Raw genomic sequence first — 24,293 nt, 5'->3', positions numbered from 1 at the left:
GCAGACTCATAAAATTTCCAAGATCTCTGCTGGGCTGTCTTTTTCAGCTAAAAAATAACATTTAAGAAGTTCTTTCTTAGGATGAAATATTTCTTTCCCTTTTCTTTTGATAGAAAATGACTACAAAATAAATTTTCTGTTTCTTTTGGAAGGTATGTTCACCAAGTCTTTAAGAGGTTATTGTGTTTACATTCCTTTTGGAATTTCTCATTAGTGGAATCTTTTTCTGATTTGAGTGACACCTTATATCTCCTAGGTTATAAAGCGCCCCAAAGCAAGATCTATACACAGAAAATTCATATACCAAGGTCACCAAGTGACCAAAGAGACACTTCATGGCTGTATGGTTTCTGTCTGTGAAGTTGAGAAAATTCAGGCGAAGAGGAGGGAGCAAAAAGTTTCTCTTAAGAAAACCCTCTGTTCACTTGAGTGTATTCTAATCTGATGGATGTTTGTTTTCTCTCATGTCCACCCAGGAAACCTAGTGTTGCCTCCCGGAGCTTCTCTCGGAAGTGGGCTCACGCCAGAGGCAGCCAAAGAGCTGGGCCTTCCCAAGGGGATCGCAGTGGCAGCCTCCCTCATTGACGCCCACGCCGGAGGACTAGGTAAACTCTGCTTCTCTACCCACCTGTTCTGTGGGTTCTATGGGCAAACAGAACATTGCCCAGAACCCAGGACACTCCTTTTCTGTTTTTACTTATTCATGGTATAAAACTTTATACAGTTAGGCATTTGTATAGAATTAGAAAACTTTTAAACAAATATAAATTTTATTTATAAATTGTTAATTCCTTTATATACCATCAAATAAAAAATGATCTAGATGGTTCTTTGGCTTACTGAAAATTTGAAAAACATATGTTCACTTCCATCTATCACACGTGATTGCAGAGTACTTTCCTGTACTTGTTTTTACTATTGATACTATAAAACCTTTATAAGCAGAATAGATTTATTTAGTATAATATTTGCTTTTGGTCTAAACCCAATTAGTTCGTTAAAGTCTTGATTTAATCTCCTATATAAATTTCAAATCTGTCCATGAATTTATTTATTCATTTTTCAAACACTCTTTAGCTTCTTACCATATTCTGGAATGGTGCTAGGGAATGGTGTTATAGCTCAGTGGTAAAACTCTTTCTCAGAATGTACATAGCCCTGGATTTAGTCCCCAACATCTTAAAAATAAATATAAATAAATAAATATGAATGAAATAAAATAAAATAAGACCAAGCTTTCTTCCCAAATTTTAATAAGAAAACACATAATGAAACAAAGAATTAGAATTAGAGTTAACTATGGTGATTCTGATCTCTTCTTCCCCTCTACTGCTGTTTACTTTTCTTGGTTATTATGATTCTCAGAATCTCTCAATCTCTCTAGCCTTCCTTTATGATCACATTTGTTAACTGTGGCTTATAATTTACAAGGTGAACGTACAAGGGCATGACACTGAATTTTCAGAATAAACAGTACAGAGTAGAACAGAACAGGGCAGAACATGTCAGGCTGCACCATTCACAGTAAGGGTAAGTACTGTGCTTTGGACCTATGTTTCCAAATGGATCATTTCCATTTCCATATACATATATGTAAATATATACCAAGCTGTGGTTCCAAATCGTTGGCCAAGTATGGTGGCCCACATGTTTCAGCTACTCAGGAGACAGAGGCAGGAGTTCAGGACCAGCTTGAGTGGCATAATAAGACTCTAGTCCTTTACTGCTTTATCTTAATTTATCTTAGTTTCTTTATTTTATAGGCAAGAGCTGTCTCTTTCAATGACTTGTGTGGATTGTGTTTCTAGAGTTCGTTCCCTGGGTTTTCATCTCTGTATCTTGGCACATGTGCTCTCTGCCCAGAAATGATTGGTCCTAGGCTTAGTCTATTTGCTGCTGCTGTATCAGAATACCTGAGACTGGAGGTATAAAGAGTAGAGATTTATTTCTTACAGTTCTGTAGACTGGAAGTTCAAGGTTCAGGGACTCACATCTAGCAAAGGTCTTGCTTTGTTATCCTGTGGCAGAAGGTAGAAGGGCAAGTGAGCACTTGCACATGCGTGAGGAAGGGGGCCGAGCTCAACCTTTTATTGGGAATACATTTCATTAACTCCCATAATACCTTTCAATACTGTCACAGCGGGGGTTGTTGAGGGCCAAAATAATTTCCAGTTGGGTCATTCTCCATTTTGAAGGTTCATAGATGCTTCTTTCTCTGCAGAGCCTTCTGTGGAAAAGTCAGATTTAGAAATCCTCTAAATTGTGCCCCTTTCATCATATTTATTTATTTGAAGAAATGATTACATTGTGTTGTAATTTTATGATTTATCTGTGTTTTCTATCAGACTATTAATTCCTTGAGGACAAGGACATTACATGATTTATCTCATACCCCTAGTGGTTAGCCTTGTGCTGTGTTTTTGTTAGGTGGTTGGTAAACATATTAAATGAGTGAAGTCACAGTAATTTTAGAGTGAAGGTTATTCTGTTTCCTGATATGAAAATTATTAAATAGCATCTTGTCCTTCTGTAAAGCCCATGAACTTACAAAAGCAGGATGGTACTCATCAGTCTGGCATGCCTGTCCCTGTTCCTCTTTCTGTTCTTAGGGTCTGGCTCAGAGAAAGAGTAAACAACCAGTACTACCGGATGGCTCAGTGGGATATGCGGTGTAGCTCTGACCACAGGCAAGGGTGTTTCTCTCAAGTACTTCACTGGGCAGTGCTTCTGGGTGGAATGTCATGATTTGGGATTTTAAGCACAAGCACAGGCGGAACTGGAGGTCTAGACAGACAAGGAGTGACATCCCAGATCACTGGGAAGATCAGAGAAGCTTTCTTCATCACACTTTTGCAATTGTCCCTGGGGTGACAGTCTCAGCCATTCTGCCTCACCCAGGTGATAGACACTTGGCTGGGGCTACTACGTGCTATAAGGAAGAGGGCCATGTACTGGGGAGCCACAGGCACTGTGGTTTTCTTGTCTGCTTCCCTGACCTCCCTAGGGGACGTGTCAAAACACATCTCCTTGGTTCTGCCCAGTACTCACTGTGCCTTGCAAAAGGGGAAACTCCCAGGTGACCTCCACTTGTAATAAGTACAAAGCTCAGTGACAGAAATTTTACTTCTGGAAACTTTGACTTAGGCCATCTGTTCCCAAGTTCATCCTAACAAGTTTCCCACCTATTTTCCAAAAGTAGTTTGAGAGATGGAAAGACCTTAGATTCCTTAGGTGTCTACACTGACTAATAAGGGCACAGGAAGTGAATTCTCACTGCCCATGGGACAGGAAGACTTAAGAATTCAGGTGAGTTTCATCCTTACACTTACCCTGCCTCTTCTCACCTTCACCTTACACCAGTTCAGGACTAGGGTGTCTGGGAAGGCCTGTGACTAAATATTCCTGTTCATTTTCCACCCTTCCTCTGTCCTTTTGGAGTACAGAGAACAGAGGCCTGAAAGGCCTGAAAGACCATCACTGTCCTGACGGTGAATGAACGAAAGATAAGTATCAAATGTCTGCAGACCTGTCTGCTGTGAGTCTGGACATGAGAAGACTGTCAGTGCACAAACCAGACACGTACCATTCCTTCCTGAGAGAAGATTCCCATCATGCTTACTCAGCCTGCGTGGATGTAGCTTCAGAGGATTGCTTAGGGACAGCTGCTCTCCTGAACCGAATGGGCTGCCTGCTGGCACTTCTGTTTCCTATTCCATGAGAAGAGCTAGCAGTGGCCCATGGGTTTGCTCTGAGAGCTAATGATATATGTATATTATATGCTATACATCATATATGTTATGTATATACACATTTTATAATTTTTAAAAAATATTTTTGTTATTCACATACATGTAATATGTTTTCATCAAATTTATCCCTTATTTCCTCCCTTCCAATTCCTCCTCATCCTCCTCACTACTACTTTTCCTTCTCAACTTCATGTTCTCTCTCTCCTCTCTCTCTCTCTCTCTCTCTCATATGCCTGCTGAATCCACTTAGTGCAGCCTGAATGTGCATACATGTGGGACCATCTTCTGGAGTATGGGAAGCCTCTCAGGGCCTGCAAGCCTGAAGAAAACTGAGTGATCACGTGCAAGTCTTCTGCATGCAGTTCCAGCTGCTGTGTGTTCTTGTGTGCAAAGGCACCACCATGTCCTGCAAATACTGTTTCTCTGCAGTCCTCTACACCATTTAAACTTTCCTGCTCTGTTATTCCCCTTTGTCCTTCATACTATCTGTGTTCTATCCCTATTACCTTGAAATTCCACCTCCTATGTCCCCTTACTGATTTCCTGCCTTCTATGGGTACTCTAATTTAAGATTTATTTAAGATTTATTTATTTTCATTCAAGCCTATGTGTGTGAACCTGCATAAATATATGTGTACCATATGCTTGCAGGAGCATCTTAAAGCAAACATTATAGTGCTTGGCACATACTAGGCTCCCAGGAGTGAGGCCTCTCTTTCTGGTTTTCTCACTTCAAAATCAAAATACTTGTTATAAAGTAATAGCTTCATAGATGAAGTTCTCTTCATGAAAGTTATCTCCCTGGTGAGAAGTATTTCCCAGGAAGCTGTCTTCCCTATAGAAGGTACTTGGAACAAGAGCTCCTGAGGTTCTGATTTCTTCTACCTCCTCAGAACATGGCCTGATAGAATGTCCTCCTCCAGCCTTCTATAGCAGAATGCGGGATTCACTACTCTAAGAATGTGTGTAGGTTTAGGTGAGAAACAGCCCTAAGAACTGCTTAGATGATCTCTATGGTGAGAGATCCAGAATGTCAATAAGAGCCCCAGCTTTAAAGGGAAATTGGATGTTGCCCAAGATTTTCATAAACCAGCCCTGATGACCATTGGGATGTTATATTCTGGCCTGATGTGACCTAGGAGGGACCCCATGCTCTGACTAGTAGAAGGGGTCAACCCTCAGCTTTACAGAAATACCCCATGGACTCTCATTCCCAAGAACAGCCTGGGTTGGGAGGATAAAGATCAAAGAAGCAAGTACAACTCAATTCATGTGTTTTCCAGCTCTGAAAACAGAGGAGGAAAGACTTTGTGGGTATGAAAATCAAAGATAAAGGAACATTTTGTTCTTAAGGTACTGGTTAGTGAGTTCTCCAGCAGACAGCCAACAGATAGGAGTAGCTTTGTTTGCACTTCGTGGGGGTGGTTCTGGCCAGGGCTCCTGCTGCTGATATTTTTCTAGCTTATAAAAATAGCATTAACTTTATTCCAGGTCTGTTCTTGGCTCCAGCACCCCAACTGTCCTGAAAGGAAATAACAACCTCATTTCTCTCGCAGGCCCCTCTCCTCTCAGTGGCTCTTCCCTATCAGACAGCCTTCTGATTTAACCATCAAAGCCTAAAGATGGTGCCATCTTCCCCGGGAAGCCTTCCCTGACTCCGGAAACTAAATTAAGACCTCCTTTGTCTTTGTTCCTGCTGAGTGTTTTTAGATTTGCAGGGTTATGTGTCAGCTTGTCCCCAGCAGCTTGTAAATTGCTTTCCACAGAAAAAGCCATTAATATAATCATATATAATGAATGAGTGACTGAGGAAGTGAATGAATCTCTGGTGCTCCTTCCATGGTAGATGCATATTTTAGCTGAGATACTGCTGTCCTTGTGCAATAGCTGTACCTGGTTCAATTCTTTAGGAACAAGAGTTAAGTCTGAGCAATTCCACAGCTACATGCTGCAAATCTCCATTCTTTATGTTCACAATCACATTAGCCAGTTTTGGCTAAAACCGTTCTGGCAAAGTTTAGCACAACTCTTTGAGTATCAATATTGGATTCCCCATCAGATGTTGAATTCCCATCAGAGTTGCAGTATCAAACCAAAAATGAGGATTTAAAAAAATGTCCTTCCTTTCTTTGTTTTAAAAAAATATTTATTGATTTGGAAATTTCATGCAATGTACTTTGATCATATTCAGATCCCCTTCCCAAGCTCCATCCCCACCTTACTACCCCCCAACTTCATGTCCTCTATTATTATTTGTCTTTATGTAGGGCCTATCAAGTCTAATCTGTGTTTCCCAAATGCTCTTGGGCGTGGGTCTATCCCTTGGAGTCTGGTCAGCCTAGCAGGCATCACACCAGTCAGTAAAAAAACCTGACTCTCACTCTCACTCTCCCTGCAACTATCAATTATCAGTAGATTCTCAGCTAGGGCTAGGGCTTCCTTCCCATCTCCCCCATCCATGCTGGGTTTTTATCTTGCTTTGGTTTACACAGATCTTATGCATAAGTATCCTGTGGTATCCAGATGGAAGTTTCATTGTATTCATCAACTACCTCTGTCTCTTACAATCTTTCCAACCCGTCTTCTGCAATAATCCCCAAGCTTGGGATGGGACAGTGTGATATAGGTGAACTTACTACTCTTATTCTGCTAAACAGACATAGTATTAAACTGAATCCTAGTGAATTGTTGTTGTACCCATAGATTAGTGCCTCTCTCAACTGTTACCAGAGAAGTTCTTCCTGCAGCAGATAGTGATTAACACAGAGATACACAACTGGTCACCATACAGAGAATAAGAGACTGCTGCGTTCTCAGCCCTAAATTGGACACCTATAGCATACCCTTTTATTTGTAGTCCTAGCTAGCCTGGAACTTGCTAAGTAGACCAGGCTGGCCCTGATCTCACAGAGATTACCCTGCCTCTGCCTCTGAGGGCTGGGATTAAAGGGTATGTGCCAACATGCACAGCTTCTTTTTTTAAAAAATATTTTATTTACTTTTATTTTATGTGTATTACCTCTATGCATGTAAGTGCACTTGTGTCATGCAATGCCAGCAGAGGTCAGAAGAGGGCATCGAATTCTCCTGAAACTGGAGTTATAGACAGTTAACTGCTGTGTGGGTGCTGGGAATTGAACCCAGGTGTTCTGCAAGAGCAGCCAGTGCTCTTAACTGCTGAGCCATCTCTCCAAGATCATGTTCATAGTTTTAGCAAGCTTTGACCTTGAGATTGACAGCATATTCTTTCTCCAGACAAGTGGATCTCCGCCAGGGATAATTTGGGGCACCCCAGGTCCAGTTGGCAATGTTTGGAAAAAGTCATTACATGGGTGGAGGGTGGAATAGCACTGGCTTGGGGTAGACCAAAGCCAAAGATGCCACTAATCATCCTACATGCCCAGACCAAGCCCACAACCAACAATTTCCCAGCCAAGGTTCTGGAGAGATGGCTCAGTATTTGGGAGCACTTGCTGCTCTTGTGCAGGGCCTGAGTTTGGTTCCCAGCACCAAACATTGCAGCTAACAACTGTTGATAACTCCAATTCCATGGGATCTGACACTCTCTTCTGGCCTCGGAGGTAGGCAAAACACTTTTCCACATTAAAAAAAAAATGTTAACAATATTTTTTAAAAAGAATTTCTCACCACCGACATTCCAGGCACTGTGGCTAAGAGGCCCTGCTCTACCTCCCAATACCTGCAATGATATTGTCTTTATTAAATTTATTTCTGTAGAAGCAAGAGCAAAGCCCAAATAATGGCTAGTAACTTAAAACTTTTTTTTTTTTTTTTTTTGAGACAGGGTCTCCCTGTAGCCCCAGCTGTCCTGGAACTCACTATGTAGACCAGGCTGGCCTCGAACTCACAAAGATCCGCCTGCCTCTGCCTCCCAAGTGCTAGGATTAAAGGCGTGCGCCACCACGCCTGGCATAACTTAATACTTTTTAAAGTACTGTTCTGAAACATAAGCTCCTCAGTAAATGTAGTCAAAGTGATAAGAAAATGGAAATGGTGATTGAGGAGTAGGTAGTTGGGAGGGGATCCTTTGGGGTTCATCTTCCTGATGTCAAGTGCCCTGGAGCACCAGCCCTCTTCTTATGCACACAGACTCTGTCTTTTTCCTTTGCTCGCAGGCTTCACTGTTTAAGGAAGTTTCCCTTCTCCTACCTAGACAGTCCTATTCATTCACCAGCATGCAGTCAACATGTCCCTCCACTGTGGAAGCCTCCGCATGTAATCCCACTCTGTGAACAGTATTAATCTTCCATATCTGTTTCTGATATATATCCTGATTCAGCTTTTCCCTTTGCGTGGCACTCATTCAGCATAGGGCCCATAAACAGGCCTCCATGTGTCCCTGTGGTCAGTGAGATAACAAATATGAAAGGATTCTGTGAACTTGAAAATAGGGATTCCTAAATCCAGAAAGGGTGTCTTTGAAAAATAAAGATACCAAATCTTAATGACTATGTTTGGGATGGGACCATGGCTTTCAGTGTAAATGTCACCTGAACCCAAAGGAGACAGCATGCATGAGCACACTGGCACTGAAGACATGGGGTCAGGTCTGTGTTGCTCAACTGCCAACTAGTTAAATCAAACCAAAGCCGAGTGGTGCTGTGGAAGAGCCAGGTCCAGGCTCTGGCCAAAACCAGACCTAAAAAGGCAGAGTGTCTACAAAAAATGGAATTAGAAACACAGATAAAGCCACACTGGGGTCTGGAAGGAGAAAAGCCGTGCCAGTCCCCAAGCAGATATAGCATGAACAACGGGGGAGTTTCTGCATGTGATCAGAAGCAAAAGGAAGAAATAGTGCGATTTCAAGCTCATTGTGTTAAGTTGAGGTTTGGGTTAAGGAGAATCACTGTAGCCTGAGACCTGAGCTATGTGAGTAGAGCAGCTGCATCTGCTGTAGGAGGCACAGGGAGAACTCGAGGGAGGAAGACTTTGGGGTTTTCTGTTCCCAGGCTCCATGGCTTTCTTGGAGAGTTATAAAGGACTGCCTGAGCCAGGATACCCATCTTTTACCTGTAGACAGAAAGCTGGGAAGGATCCAGGCCTTGGCACTGCTGCCAGCCCCTCCACCTCTCCCCTCTTTAAATCTGGTGCCACATAATTCAGTATGTACAGCTGTGATCCTGCCATGAAACCTTAATGTTTTCAGTTTGATATGCACTCTTTTGTTTGGACAATGAGTAATCACAAGGTTTGGAAACTAAAAGCCTACCCAAAGATTTTTATACCAAATTCTTTAGTTTGCAGATGAGAAAACCAAGCCTCAGAAACACAATGAGTCACCATGGTTATACCAGCAGATGACCATAGAGTTGACTTTAAAGTCTATGCCTTCTCACTGGCCCAGGATGGCAGAGCACTGCTCCGCTATGTGACACCATCTCCAAATTAGGACAAGAGATTGACTCCTGGTATGTTATTCCTTACCTTAGATTCCATTTAATGGCTTCCATCCATGTCATGGTTGGCTGTTAAATAGGTGGTTTTTCTAAGCTGCATGTGAATAAGCTCTTTGTTTTGTTGTCACAATCTATAGAGTCTTGAAAAGTCTCCCTCCAAGCTGGCAATAATCAAAACACCTGGTGTTCAACTTCCTCCAAAGAGCCTAACTCAGTTATTTTTATTTCACCTACAGTTGACCGAACGCATACTGGGTGCCACATGTCGGTGAGGTGCTTTAATAATCACCGCTGTCATCGCGTAACCACTCTGTGAACTGCCATTGTTTTCTGCATTTAATATTCCAGGAAATCAAGGTTTATTAACTTGCTTATGATAAGGTTTTAACAGATAGTGCTGTCAGATTATGGGTCCAAGTCTCTCTGAGTCTGGGTCATGTGAGCGTCCCATGGCATGCCCATGCCTTTACTTACATCCACCTGTACTTATACCAGCCCACACCTGTATCCAACGGAAAACAGTACTCCTAGTTAACATTCTTTGAGGCAAGTACAGTTCTCGATCCATTTTAGGGATGAGAAAGTTAAGGCCTGGAGCAGAGAAGTGAGCTTAATATAGGCTATTTAAAGTAACCCATGAATCTGTGTTCTGTCAGGCAGACTTGTTGGACTGGGCTACAAGTGGGATAGAGAGAGCAGCAGTAGTAATGTTGGTATTAATCTTATTAATGAGCTAGTGTGGATGCTAGTTTTAAAACTACCATCTTGGGAACCAGGGAAAATTTTCATCTCCTCCTAGTGTCTGAGAAAATTGATACTCCAGGAAGCAAACCTGTTTGCCAAGGTTATAGAACCAGGAGGGATTGGATTAAGACAAGACCCCATCAGGGTGCCCCACCTACATCTTCATGCTTGTTTTGACATACTGTGTGCATGAAACAGGGAACAAGCAGAGCCCAGTATGTGGAGCAGAATGTCCTGATCCAGTATGAGTGAGTTTGTGTGACTGGAGCCCTTTATTCCCAGCATACCTTTTACCTTCTCAGCGGCCCCAGAACCTTGTCTGCATCTCCAAGGGGCTCTAGCCAGGAGGCTCCAGTTACTCTCTCATGTATTAGTCTGTGGCTGAAAAGATGACCTGCCATTTTTCTTTGCTGAGCTTGGGAACAAAATTAGTAAACACACAACAGTCCAGCCCTGGGTTCTCATACCTACGTGTTAAGAGGACCTGGCTCTGAGTTTGAAACACAGAAGACTGTGTGAAGACTACTGTTTGGAGGCCTGGACTGTAAGACTGCGCTTGTGTCACTGGCTGTTTTTCATGGTGTAGAAACTCACCACTCACTGCTTCCCGTCCATCTGCTGACCTGGAGCACTCCTGTTTACTTTAGGCTAGGCATATCAGCAGCTGGTGGGAAAAGGTACATCTCGGCCTTCTGCCCCACAGCAGCCTCCCGTGTGAACTGCTGCTCCCTCGGGATCTGAGTAGGACTGCTGTGTTTCCTTGTTTTCAGTTTCCTCCTAACTGTGCATTCAGATAATGTCGGTATCTGAATAAAGTACCTGAATCAAGAGAAACAACTTTTTAAATTCCTAATCCAGAGCATCTTGAATATTGCCTCAATGGCTTATAAGAAGCTAAGGAAAGTTGTTAGAATATAGGAAAACCTCAGTAGACTTGAGTTATATCACCAAGGCAACACAGCAGATTAGGTAACACACAGCAGATCAAGCCCTGACTGCACAGGGGTACTGAGCCCTTGGGAAATCACTTGTCATTTGGTGCCTCATTTTCTCTACCTGTGAAATAGAAATAATAGAACTTACCTTGTAGAGTGGTTTGAAGATTTAAGTGGACATGCTGCCAGTGTCAAGGCAGAACTGCATATAGAGCAATATGGGTATAGCCCACACACCGCTCTTTGAGAGGCGAGGAAAGTATTGGAGAGAAGAGGGAATGGATTTGCTGGCTTGACTAGGATAAGTTAAGAAAAGCATCACCTGGGGTGAACATTGGAACCTGCATTTCAAGAAGCAGGAACAGCATATGCAAAGACTCAGAAATATAAAAAGGCCTGATGTAGATAAGGAGCATTTCAGCTTGAGAAACTCCCATTATGCCTGTGAGACAGGCAGAAAGCAAGTATGGAAGACAGAGTGGCACAGCCTGAGCTGTAGCGCATAGCCTGGGGTCCTAATGCACTTAACTGCCCTGTGCCTGATTCTCCTGTCAGTGGGGTGAGAATAACGCCTCCTGGGGTGCCTGTACAAATTCCTCTCCTGACACTTGGGAACTCTGCAGACCTAGCCACTCAGGCCTGGAAGCTGATGAAGAAGGCCTTGAATTCCCAGCCAAGGAGGTTGGATGTTAAAATGAATTTGAATCAACTTTGTTTAAGTAGCTTCTTCAGCATTGATTGTGACATGAGCAAAATGTGGAAGGTTCTACATGGATCGTGTGGCTTGAGAGTGTACCTGTGTGTTCTAATATTAGTGAGGAGACTGGAAGTTTTAGTTAAGGCAGTCAAAAAGATGCCATCTCATGTTAAGCTTAGAGCTAAGTATACTTATGTATATTTTATATACTTACATATACTTATTCTGCCAAGGCTCTGAGGAGAAGACAGTGTTTAGGGCCTGAGCTCTGCAGCACCCTTGGCCAGTCTGCAGAGTAGTGGCTGACCAGACACTCTGTCCCCATCTCCCACCATCACTGTTTTCACTGCCTCTTCTGAGGGTAGGGAGCTTCACCTTGCATCCACGCTCCTCTCTGCACCACCGTCTCTTGGAAGAGGAGCTTTCTCTTCTCCTTTCACTCTTTACCTGGTTGTCTCTTCTCTGTTTTACAAATCCAAGCAGAAAATGTAGAGCTTGCTCATTGTTAGCTGGTGAATATTCTTCCACAGCCTTTGGGATATTGTACCCATACTTAATGTCCTCATCTTCATTTTGTGGGTGACAGTGACAACTCATCCCCCATGACTTCCCTCTGCTCCCACTTTGCTTAGAAATGACTGTTTACTGGAAACAGACTAGAAATGCATGAAGGGACAGCATAAGAAAATAGGTGATTTGGATCACTTCCAATTATCCACAGTAAAGTGAGTTTACAGTACAGATAAGGAAAAAAAATAATTCTTTTATTTAAACAGAATGTCTCAGGAATTTATCTGATTTATCTATCTTTATGTACTTATTATAGTGATTTCCAAATGAGTGTATGTCTGGTCACCTATTGTATTTGAATGTATAATATCCCCTATAGTTTCTTCATTTGAATGCTTAGTTACCAGAGGATGGTTCTATTTGGGGAAGTCCTAGAAGCTTTGGAAGATGGGATCTGGCTAGATGTAGTAGGTCACTGGGGTAGGTCCTGGAGGTATCCCTGGCTGCTTCCAGTCTCATTCTGTGCTTCCTGATCCAGCATGGTATAAACTGAACTGTTTCCCCATGGCTTCCCTTCAGTGATTGATTAAATTCTTTGAAACTATGAGCCAGAGTATCTTCCTTCAGGTTGTCTATGTTAGTCATTTGGTCACAGAGACAGAAACATAACTAATCTTGTATCCAGTTAACTAAAAGTGCAGATTAGGGACTGGAAAGATGGCCAGTAGTTGAAAGCCCTGGCTGTTCTTGCCAAGGACCTGGGTTTGATTCCCAACACCCACATGGCAGCTAACAACCATCCATAGCTCCAGTTCCTGGTAACCTAATGCCCCCCCCCCCGATTCCATGGGCTTTGCATGACACTTGTGCACTTAGGTACATGCAGGCAAAACGCTCATACACATAAAATAATAATAAATAAGTTTTAAGTGGAAATTAAAGGCTGCACTTGCCCTCCACCACAGCTTCTGATCAGTGTTTTAATCGGGGCCTAAATATCTTCATGTATCAGCCCCCACATGAGCCTGATAGACTTCACCAGGAGAAGGGGCTAGAGAGATGGCTTAGCGGCTTAAGAGCACTCACTGCTCTTGCAGAGGACCCAGGTTTGGGTCCCAGCACCCACATGGCAGCTAACAACTGTCTATAACTCCAGTTCCAAGGGATCCAACTCCCTCTCTTCTGACCTCTGTGGGCAATGCATGAATGTACTGACATACACTCACCCACATAAAATAATAATTAAAATATTTTTTGAAGAGGAAGAGAGGTGAACTAAATAAACTACAGTTGTTTTCCTCAAAAGTTATGTGTATATAATCCAGAAAGAGAAAAATTACACCCGAGTAATGGAAAAACTGAATCTCAATAATTGTGTTTCCAAAAGCAGAGCACTGAAGAGATGGTCTGACTAGTTACACTTAACTGTGGTCTCTGCACAGATGTAATCTTTACCTGACAGCACTGGCTTTGGACAAACATCTCTGTGGCTCTGGTGTGTCTGATCCTACCGTGTAACACTGTATAGCTTTACCTAAGTCCATGTAAACCAACTTATCTGTACATGATTTTTAAAACTATTCAATAGCCAGAGGACATGTAGAGTTTTTGAATCAAAGCGTCTCATCTTTTGTTTTAAAAGAATGTGTTAGGCTGTTGATCCATGTTATTACAGGTTCCTGGGCTGAATTTAGCTTGGAAAGTTAAAAGTGTACCAGCCCGTGACTCCCTACTGTGAAGCCTTGAAGGGGTATCTCCTACCAGTGTCATTAATAAGAGTGAAAACTTTCCACACCTTCTATAAACAGGCCTCTCACAGCTGAAACTTGTAAAGAAAAACCCACACAATTGGAGTCTGTGAAATAACATCAACTATGCCCAAATAATATAGCTCTTCAAAGGAGTTCATATACTGTCTGTTATGATATGATGTAACATTATTGCCCAGCCTAATTCATGTGACCTAATAATTTTTTCCAGTTGTGTATATCCCCATCATTAAGTATAGCACATAGACAATAATATTTAAACATCTAAGTACACAATGACATTTCTGCCCCCACTTGTACTGTGAGCTTCTTGTGGGCAATGGTATCTTTTTATATTCTCTTAGACTAGTACTTCAGCAACATGCTAAGTGCTAGACTAAAGTGGCAAGCACAGAAACAACAAAAAAGTTGTTTGACTTTTGATGTCTAAAAGATGTCAAACATACTGGCATTCATTGAGGGATCTCAGTGTGACAGCAATATGTTGAAGAGACCATATCGTATGATCTCACAGCCACTCCAGCAAGTTGCTCCAGCTTACCACTCCTAATGATAATCCACTCATATCAGCTGCTGCGCTCCTTCCGGGAAGTGGGAGGAGTAAGTATTCTTTGAAATGAACCTGGACTAAGGTGTGTTTTCTCCACAAGAAACCATAGAAGGCAGAGGGTTCTAGGCAGAGAATAACATGAGTGCAGACACTGCAGTGGATTTGGGAAATGAAAACACTGCTGTTAGTCCTCCATAAGGGATTCCTGCATCATGAGGCTATAAAGATCAAAGAGGTGGAGACACATTGGGAGCCCTTGAGTACCATGTTGAAAAATTTGGCTTTCCCCTTCTTCCCACAGGCACTGGCAAATCATTGAAGGTAATCTTAAGAGACTCTTTTCTAGCAAGGCTCCCTATAGGTTTTTTCATTTGTTTAGTTTGGTTTTTATTTTGTTGGTTTATTTGTTTTGAGACAGGATCCAAATCCAGGTTATCCTGGAACTCACTATGTAACCCAGGCTACAATTCTGCCTAAGCCTCCCAAGTGCTAGGATTATAGGTATGATCCATAGCATCCAGTTAAATCTCCATAAAGTTCTGTATGTGATAGTTGAGAGAAAGGAAGGATGGGTCTTGAAAGAAAAGATAGGAAATTTGTGAACTAGTTAGAACAGATCCATGGAGAGAACAAGAATTATTTAAATATATGGATTTCTTTTATTACTCTGTCTCCTTATAGTTGACTAGTTATCAGTAAACTAAATGTATAAAATTATTTTTCCATTCATTTGAAATAGGTGTCTGTCATACTTGCTGTGTTAACCTCAAAGTTGTCAGCGTGTTTCTAAGCCCAGTTTTCATTTAAATCTATTGTCTTTGGTGGAGATATGCTGAGAAGTCATCCACTTAAAGCAGAACTCTAAATTTAGAAGTTAAAAAAGAAAAAGAAAATGAATGATTTTAAAAAGCTGAGAAAATGCTTTTTGTAGGGTCTATATGCTATAAGAGAGTCCAAGGACCATTCTCAGAACTTGAGGTAAAAGCATAATTTTGCAATAGAACATCATATAACTGTTAGTCCTCACTAAAGAGAAATCATTATGGTGAACACCAGAGATATAAATATGAACAAATTCACTCCTTCACCTCAAAGAAAGGTAAAAACAGGACACCAGGTTCCTAGTTTGTGTAGGAAAAGTAGGTATCGAGTAATGTAGGCATCTAAACACCTTTTGCTTGAGCAGCTCAGTGACACTCCACCTCTCTTAAGAAAATCAGCATTGCTTTTGCACCAAATGTTGATTAAGACAGAATGATAGGGCAGAGAGGAGGGTGAGGAGGAAGCAGCAGAGGGAGGCAGTCTGTGATGATACCCACAAACGTGGGAAGACCCACTTGCCAAATGTTGAATAATTCAGTAGTGCCCTGGTGTTATGTATGAAGGTTGACACAGAACTGTGGGGAATACAGGCAGGGACTAATTTTTTGAGGTCCTTGAATGTAATTTTAAGGAGTTTTTAATTTTTATTCTTAAGATGTTGTCTTGGGGGGAGTTGTTTGTTTTTTGAGACAAGGTCTCACTATTGCAGGCCTGGCTGGCCTGGAACTCACTGTGTAGACCAGGCTGGCCTTGAACTCACAGAGATCTACCTGCCTCTGCCTCTCAAGTGCTGGGAGTAATGGTGTGCATCATCACATCCAGCCCAAGATAATAGTTTTTATATGGAGACTTTGGAAGTAGGGAGGTTAACAGATCAGAAAAGAGATACTGAAGACTGGAACAAAAGCACTATCATGAGAGTAGAAAAGGAGAGAAGAGTTTAAAAATTAAAAAGTGGCTAAGGAGCAGTGATAGACCATTATCAAGGTCAAGGAGACTACATGTTTTACTCTCTGGAGTCGGAATTACTCTCTGGAGTAGTACGATCTTCGTGTGTGTGTGTGTGTGTGTGTGTGTGTGTGTGTGTGTGTGTGAGTGAGTGAGTGAGAGAGAGACAGGGTATCTTTCCCTGTAACCCCAACTGGCCTAGAACTCAGTATGTAAACTAGGTTGTCCTTGATCTCACAGAGATCTACCTGCCTTTGCTTCCCTAGTGCTGGGATTAAAGGTGTGTGCCACCACACCTGACCTAGCATGATATTCTTTAATAGAAATACTCAGGGGCTGTGGGGTCATGCCAGCTTAAATTTAATTTAAATCTACCAGCTATGTTTCTCCACAAGACATCTTGTGAAGACTAGGTTTTCATAGGTCAGAGGATGAAATTTAAAGGTCATGCTTTCCTCCTACCCATATGTGTGTGTATTTGTATGCTAAAAATTGTGTGTTATTAAAATGTTAGTAGAATAAGGTGATCATAAATATATATTTTTTATTCATCTATTTGAGCATTTTATTGTTTTTGTATCTGACAAGGCTAGGCTATCCCCTCATACCTCCAAATCAGAAAAGCTGAAGAAAATTCAATGCTTATACACATAGACCAACACAAAGGTATTCTCTCTCTCTCTCTCTCTCTCTCTCTCTCTCTCTCTCTCACACACACACACACACACACACACACACACACTCCTGTTTGAAGGCATTCAAGAGCTACTTGGTGAAGGATTTGAAGGACTGAGATCAGAAGAGAAGCCTGGAACTGAACTCCACATTTCCAGTCTTTTACACTCAGCACTTGGTGATTTGAAATCTGCAGCTCAGAGGTTGAAAAGCTAAATACCCATCTGGGCAGGCTGCAGCTGGAAAGTAACATTTGAGTGCATGGGGTCAGAAGAAAGGAAAGGTATTGGGAACCCTCTAGGCTTTTAGTTGGAACCCAGGAGTAACAGTAGACTACACATTAACAATGTTCACAAAGGTCCAACTCTGAATCAACTAAATACCTGATTAAACTTAGTCTGTCCCTCTTTCAGCTTACTGCAATAAGCCAAACCATATTCTTCCTAGAGGGTGGTAATACAGACAGAGACCCAACTTGTATCTACAAGTGTTCATAGACATTATATACATTCAATTAAAATGACAAAATCATACAACATATGAGAATTCTCAAAACTCAAACTCACATAAAATATGTCCAGATATTGACAGTAGTAGACATGAACTCTAAAATATTTGTGATTAACATGTTCAAGAAATTAAAGAAGTATGGCGGATTCAGCAGAGATCTGGGATCCATGGGAAGAAAGGAGAATTCTGTAACTGAAAGCACAAATGGTTGAGATAATAATTGAACAGATAGAATAAGGAAAACAATAGGCAACACAATTGAAGAAAAAAAGTGACTGAACCAAAACATGGGTCAGAATAGAAAGCTCCACATTGCAACCTGTATACCAGAAAGAAAGCATGGGAAATCCACAGAGACGTACATAATACAGAAGTATGAGATGTGGAGACAGTAAGACATTCATACAGCAGAATGGATGGAATCCCAGAATGAGAGCAGAAATAAGATTAGCTGTTTTAGAAGAGATAATGGCCAAAGGTTTTCCAAATTGGTAAGAGCTGTTTCACCTTTGAAAAGTCAGTTAATGTATGATAAAAATGCCTATGATACATGTATAATTGTTTTGAAAATGCTTTTGATAAAAGTATATATTCCATACATATTCATAATATATAAAGTCCTGACAAAGGAAGAATACACTGGAACTTCCTTATTGGGACTGAGGATTTAAGAAAAATCCTAATGCAAATACTGTTCTGAAAATGTTCCAACTCTCATTAATTCTATTCTACATTATATTGGAACACCAAGCCATTTGCCTTGATCTTGGCAAATGTTCCTTAATAGGACACCGGCATCAGTGCAACCATAAAGGAAAGGTTTGTAATTTGTGCTACATTAAAATCAAGAACTTATTTTACTTGCAACATGTCGAGTAAAATGAGTTAAAATTCAAATATTGGAAAGAAATAATGCTGACACCATATATGACACAGTTACACACGCAGAAAATCAAAAGAATCTGTAAATGAAATATTAAAATTTAACAGGATAGTAATTTAAAAAGATTTGAATTGCCAAAGAATTCAAAACTCAGCTTTATATCTATGACAGGAAACAACTGTTTGGAAAACAAAATATTTTCAATCGCATGATCTTCAATACTATCAAATACCAACAAATACAGATGTGCAACTTATTGGTGCAGAAAGTTATAAAACATTGTTGAGTATAGCTAAAGACATCATAAATAAGTACATAAATGGAGGGATATACGACGCCCGTCATTCGGAAATCTCGATACTGTAAATGTGACAGTTCTCCCCACATTCTATAGATTCAATGCAGACCATTTCAAATTATAGACAATTTGTGTATAAGGAGCTAGAGATTGGCAGTCACTCTGAAACTCATAAGGAGAGGGCCAATAGTAAGGCAACCTTAAAACAAGCTTGGAAGGACTTAGTGCTACCAAATATGAAAGCTTACAATGAACAAGGCTTACAGGGAAGATTGGGGTGAGGGCAGACTTCACTGTTAAGGACTCCAGAAGCAAACACCCACATATGGACAGCTGCTTGGTACACTGCTGGCACTACAGAGCTGTGAGTAGAGGATTGGATTTTGAATAAAATAGTACTAAGTAGATAGCAACGTGGAAAAATGAATTTTGGCCCCTTACTTGTACTTAGCATAAATTCCAAATGGATTATTCACTGATATCTGAAGTGTGAGATACAGAGTTACTAACAAACAGAAGCTCTTCCTCACCTTGATCTTGGCAAATGTTCCTTAATAGGACACTAGCATCAGTGCAACCATAAAGGAAAGTTTTGTAATTTGGGCTACTTTAAAATCAAGAACTTATTTTCATCCAAAAAATTAAATTTGCTGAATTGTGGTGGCACATGCCTTTAATCCCAGCACTCAGGAAGCAGAGGCAGGTAGATCACTGTGGGATCCAGGCCAGCCTGGTCTACATAGTGAGTTCCATGTCTGCTGAGGCTAAAAGGAGACCCTGTCTCAAAAAGAGCTCACCCTAGCAAAGAAAATTAAGAGTGAAAATGCAGCCTTACATAAAGTAGAAGTAATCATTTTCAGTGTATACTGCATAGGTCTCGTATCTGGACTAAAGAATTCCTGCAGGTCAATGAAGTATAGGCATGCTGACAAGAAATAGTCAAAAAAATGCTTGAACAGCTTTGCAGGAAGGAGGATATGCAAATGAGCAAGAAAATATTTACAATGTATTTTAGCTGTATTAGTCACTACAAAAGTCTAAATTAAAGTGTTTTTACTTTTGTTCAGGCTTATTAATCCAGGATCTAGGGCACAGTAGACAACCACTGACCTCATCTCCAGCCCAGACAGACTAAATTTAAACCATAATATTCCTACTGAGTTAGTGGACATTTTAGAAATGATAATTCCAAGTGGCAATGAGAAAATGAGAAACTGAAATGCTCGGGTACTGTAGAAGCATGGATTGGAGTCACACAGAATGTGACACTGTCTCCATAGTAAACAGTCCTACTCTGCATATATAGAGCAGGATAAACACCTGCAGTTACCAAAATACAAGAATACACATAGCATCATTATACTGACAAACTGAGAAAAAAAAATGCTGTCTGGTGACACACATCTATAATCTTAGCACCTGGAGGGTGAAGCAAGAGAATGAGTTTGAGGCCAGCTAGGCTATATAATATATTTGAGGCCATTCTAGGCTACCTAACCTGTCTCAATACATAAATAAGTTACTAAATAAGTAAATACAAAATTCCTATCAATAGCAGAACTAGCAACTAAACAACTGGGCTATCCACACAATGGAAGATGATAGCATTGTAATAAGAATAGGCAAAGTGAGCTGCACCTCACACACTAAAATATACTAAATGTTTTCAAGCTTTTAAATCGCACAAATCCTATTGGCTAGGCATCTGGATAGTGGTTATCTGATGGAACATGGACTTTGGAAAAGGTTAGGAAAGAATTTACTTTTTATGTGAATAGATATGTTTAATTTTGAAGAATTCACTGAACTTTATACTTGGCCTTTTAATGCAGGTTATACTTTATTGGTCAATTTTATTTTGACTATCAAAGGAAATAGCAGTTATTTTATGTGTGTGTTATTTTATGTGTGGGGGTATGTTTGGATATGTGGGGGTTGTGGGGAAGCCAGAGGGTGATGTCAGGTGTCTTCCTCAGTCATACCCTATCTTTTTTTTGTGTGAGATGAGGTCTCTCACTGAACTTGGAACTCAACAATTGGCTAGGCTGACTGGCCAGTAAGCCCTAGGGAGCTCCCTGCCTCCACCTCCCCAGTCCTGGGTTTTCAGGTGTGCACTGTCATACCAGGATTTTTTACATGAGTGCTGAGGATCAAACTCAGGTCTTCATGATTGAGAGGTATACATTTTACCAACTGAGCCATTCTGGCATGTTACCGTCTTATGCTAGTTGCTGAGGATGGTTTGTGAGCATGACAGCACTTGGTTATGAAGAGTGGAGGGGGAATGAACGCTTTGACAAGCCATTTGAGAAGTTGTTTGATAGGAGTGAGGCACTCAAAGGAGGGACTCCTAACTCAGCACACTTACAGGCCTCTGTTAGAAGCTAATCAGTGGTTGTTTCTACTCCCAGCATGCCAGATAAAGCATGAATCATCAACAAAAGAGAGATTATGTCCAGAATCCTTTGTAAATACACAGTACTTGTAATTGGTAAAGGTTCCAATTCATTTTTCTTTGGGGTATTTTATCAGTGTGCTTCCCTTAAGCTGTATGTTAAGTATCAGCCTCTTTTGCTAAAATTAATCTGTTACTGCTTTCTCCATAGAGTGTTAAAGAATTATTCTTATATACATGACCAGGACTTGAATCCAACAGTTCCCATTAAAAAGAAGGCCTGGGACAAGAGAGATGGCTCAGTGGTTGAGTGTTTGCTGCTCTTGCAAAGGACAGAGTTTGGTTCCTAGCACCTATGTCAGGCAGCTCACAACTGCTTGTAGCCACCTACAGAGGATCATATACCCTCTTCTGGCCTCCACAACCCTGCACTCAGACACATGTATACACATAATTAAAAATTAAATTTTAAAGAAAGTCTCCTATACTTGAAGCTACAAATTGGCAGGTATATGGTAGGATTGGGGGACACATGGGTGATGTTGAAAAGCTCAGGCTGTTAGGTCACAGCACCTAATGACAGCTCAGAAGCTGGTACTGAGCCATTGCAGAGTTAGGAGCCCCAGCAAGAAGCTTGTTGCCTCTGCCCATGATGAAGAAGGCCTGAGGAGTGTTGAACCTTAGAGCAAGGAAAGGGGGCTGACTCGGACACATTCTAGGTTTGGCTGGAGGGACTTTGAGATGACTGAATGTTATTTTTTAAATCACTTAATTTTTTTTCTACACAACTACAAAAGAAGACTCTGAATATAATCTTCCCCTTTTGTTTATAACTCACGCTTATTGATCTTGCAAGGTGGGACTAGAAACTAACACTGATACCTAATAGAAATATAGAGCTTAGAAGAAGAAAGAGCAAAGGATGTATGAAAAATAAGATGGATATGCAGCATGTAGCCAACAGAAATGTGGATCCAGCAGCATTGCACAAGAATACACAGAACACCACTCCAACAGCCCTAATGGTTGGAAGAAGGGTGAATTCTGGAGCCACACTGCTGAGCTCAGATTCCATGCCATCACATAATCTGTTATCACTGGCTATTGCTTTATCCACTGGATGGAATGCTTTCAATCTCTGGGGTGAGACATCCTCACAGAGGTTATGAGGATTAAATAAGTTAATTTATATAAAGTACTTGGATCAGTAGCTAGCACAGGTAAGTAGCACACAAGTACTTGCTGTGGTAGTGGTGGTGGTGATGATAGTGGTGGTAGTGGTAGTGGTGGTAGCTGAAGATGATGGCGGTGATGATGATGATGATGATGGTGATGGTGATGGTGATAAGTGATTGTAATGATGATCAGTACAATGATGGTGGTGATGGGGGGGTGATGGGCATGCAGCAAAGAAAAGCTGGGATTTTTTTCTGCAAGACTGGGAATGAGTGGCCATAACCAGAGAAGACATACATCTCTCTTATCCTAAGGCCAGAGGGAAGAGGACCTCAGAAACAGTTGCCTGGGGACTACACAACAGGAGTTAGATCCTCCTACCAGAAGGTTACTTTGAGAATCTCTTGACTCAGTCTCTCTCAGTCAGCCTCTGTGGAGAGAGTTCTGGGCTCCAGGCACTGGAAGCTCATTGAGGACAGCATTCACACTTTTGAAAGAATTGTTTCCCTGCAGCTGGGCTCAGTGAATGACTGAGGAGTTGAATCCACAGATGAGCAGATGAATTATCAGATGAAGACAGAATATTAATCACTGCCTAGATCCTACCGTGGACCAGTACTGTTCTGTCAGAACAAGATCTCTCTCTTTCCCTCTTCTTTCTCACTTCACTTTTAAGTCATCCTTTCCCTTTTACAAATGAGTGTCAGGCTCAAATAACATATGTCATGACTAAGTGGGAGTATCTAGAAGTTTCTCCTTCAAACCGAGTTTCCCCTCTGGCTGGTTCCCCTTACCTTTGGAGCCAGGTGGGGTACAGGACAAGGAGAAAAGATGGGCATCAGGAGCCGGTACAGAGGTAGAACCTTTGGGAAGGCTGAATCTCTGTCTGCTGTTTTCATTGTGGTTCCTGAAAAATACCAGTGCATTCCTTCTAGAGCTGTCAATAATTCTCTTTTTCCTCTCCTCTTCTGCACTGTTTATTTACCTAAGCCGTTTTTCTCTTTGAAACTCTTTCACCCACATGTCCTGAATTGTGCTACAGCCCTGGACCTTTATAGAGCCTAGCCAGCTGTTCAGCATGTCCCTTCACTCTGAGACCTCCAGTCTGAGGGTTGCCTTACACGCCCACCCCCACTCTCTTGGGCCCTGGGGAATGGGGGGAGGAGGTTAAAATCAAAATCTAGCTTCAGGATCTGTTTTCCTTTTTGGCTTCTTACTGTCTGAAGCTTGTGGCCAGACTTGATTAATCAGTCTAGGTATAGTCGAGCCCCTTGACCCTCCCCAGGGGAACTCCCGGTCTTATAGAAACTTGGCCTGACTTTGGCTCTTAAAATGAATTCCAAGATTTTGTCTGTAAATGTTCAACTAACGCCAACAAAACCTCTAGAAGTTTGAGATGGAACCCAAACTCATTCCATGGGAACAGGCACAGACAGAAGTTGGAGACAGAAAAACTAGCCTGCTAGTTATGGTTTTTTTCTCTTACATTTTAGCTCTTCTTACTTTTCCCATGTGTCTCCTTTTCTCATGTGTCTTAAGCTCTTCCTATGTCCCGCTGGAGTCATCCTGATCTGTCTTGCTGCCCTGCCCAGTCTTGAGGTACTTGTCAGGACTGCTAGTTCCTTTGTCCAGCTTCAGTATGACAAATCTCAGATAATTTTATAGATGAAACCATTTATTCATCAGCAAGAGAAAATTGCTAAAGGACACCAACTTACATTTTCCCCTGGAAAAATTGGACACTAGCATGTATCAATAGTTCATATGCTGTAGGCACAGGGCTGTGTATCTCACACATAGTGACAAAATGTTAGAGTTTGCCCAGGACTGTAGTAGGTCTGGGAGGAAAAAATATTTTCTTCACCCATCTTGGGTTTACATTGGAAGCCCATATAACATACAACAGATAAAAAATGCATACAATTTTTAAATTATTTATTTAATAACCAATATCAATAGTTCATATGCTGTAGGCACAGGGCTGTGTATCTCACACATAGTGACAAAATGTTAGAGTTTGCCCAGGACTGTAGTAGGTCTGGGAGGAAAAAATATTTTCTTCACCCATCTTGGGTTTACATTGGAAGCCCATATAACATACAACAGATAAAAAATGCATACAATTTTTAAATTATTTATTTAATAACCAAATACTTAGAAGTAGCATTTCATTACAATAGCATTGACATATTCAATAACAATTTTCTGAGCTACG

General features: G+C 41.2%; 1 protein-coding gene across 8 annotated transcripts in view; it reads left to right on the top strand.

The window, feature by feature from the left end:
- The window catches only part of Fggy (FGGY carbohydrate kinase domain containing), a 409,436-nt gene that overhangs the window by 214,015 nt on the left and 171,128 nt on the right, over positions 1-24,293 (top strand). For all 8 annotated transcript variants that reach the window (XR_003850117.1, XM_017799079.2, XM_029565258.1 and 5 more), the window contains one exon: positions 477-605. Coding sequence is in view for 7 of the 8 variants with exons in the window: in XM_017799079.2 (XP_017654568.1) it covers positions 477-605 (129 nt within the window). In the remaining variant the exon portion in view is untranslated. The remainder of the gene's footprint in view (positions 1-476; positions 606-24,293) is intronic.

This window comes from Nannospalax galili, unplaced genomic scaffold (genome assembly GCF_000622305.1).
Source record: "Nannospalax galili isolate Female #2095 unplaced genomic scaffold, S.galili_v1.0 scaffold718, whole genome shotgun sequence".
In the NCBI taxonomy this organism is placed as follows: Eukaryota; Metazoa; Chordata; class Mammalia; order Rodentia; family Spalacidae; genus Nannospalax; species Nannospalax galili.
The sequence above is the reverse complement of the archived record's forward strand: the minus strand, read 5'-3'. Positions and strand labels throughout refer to the sequence as shown.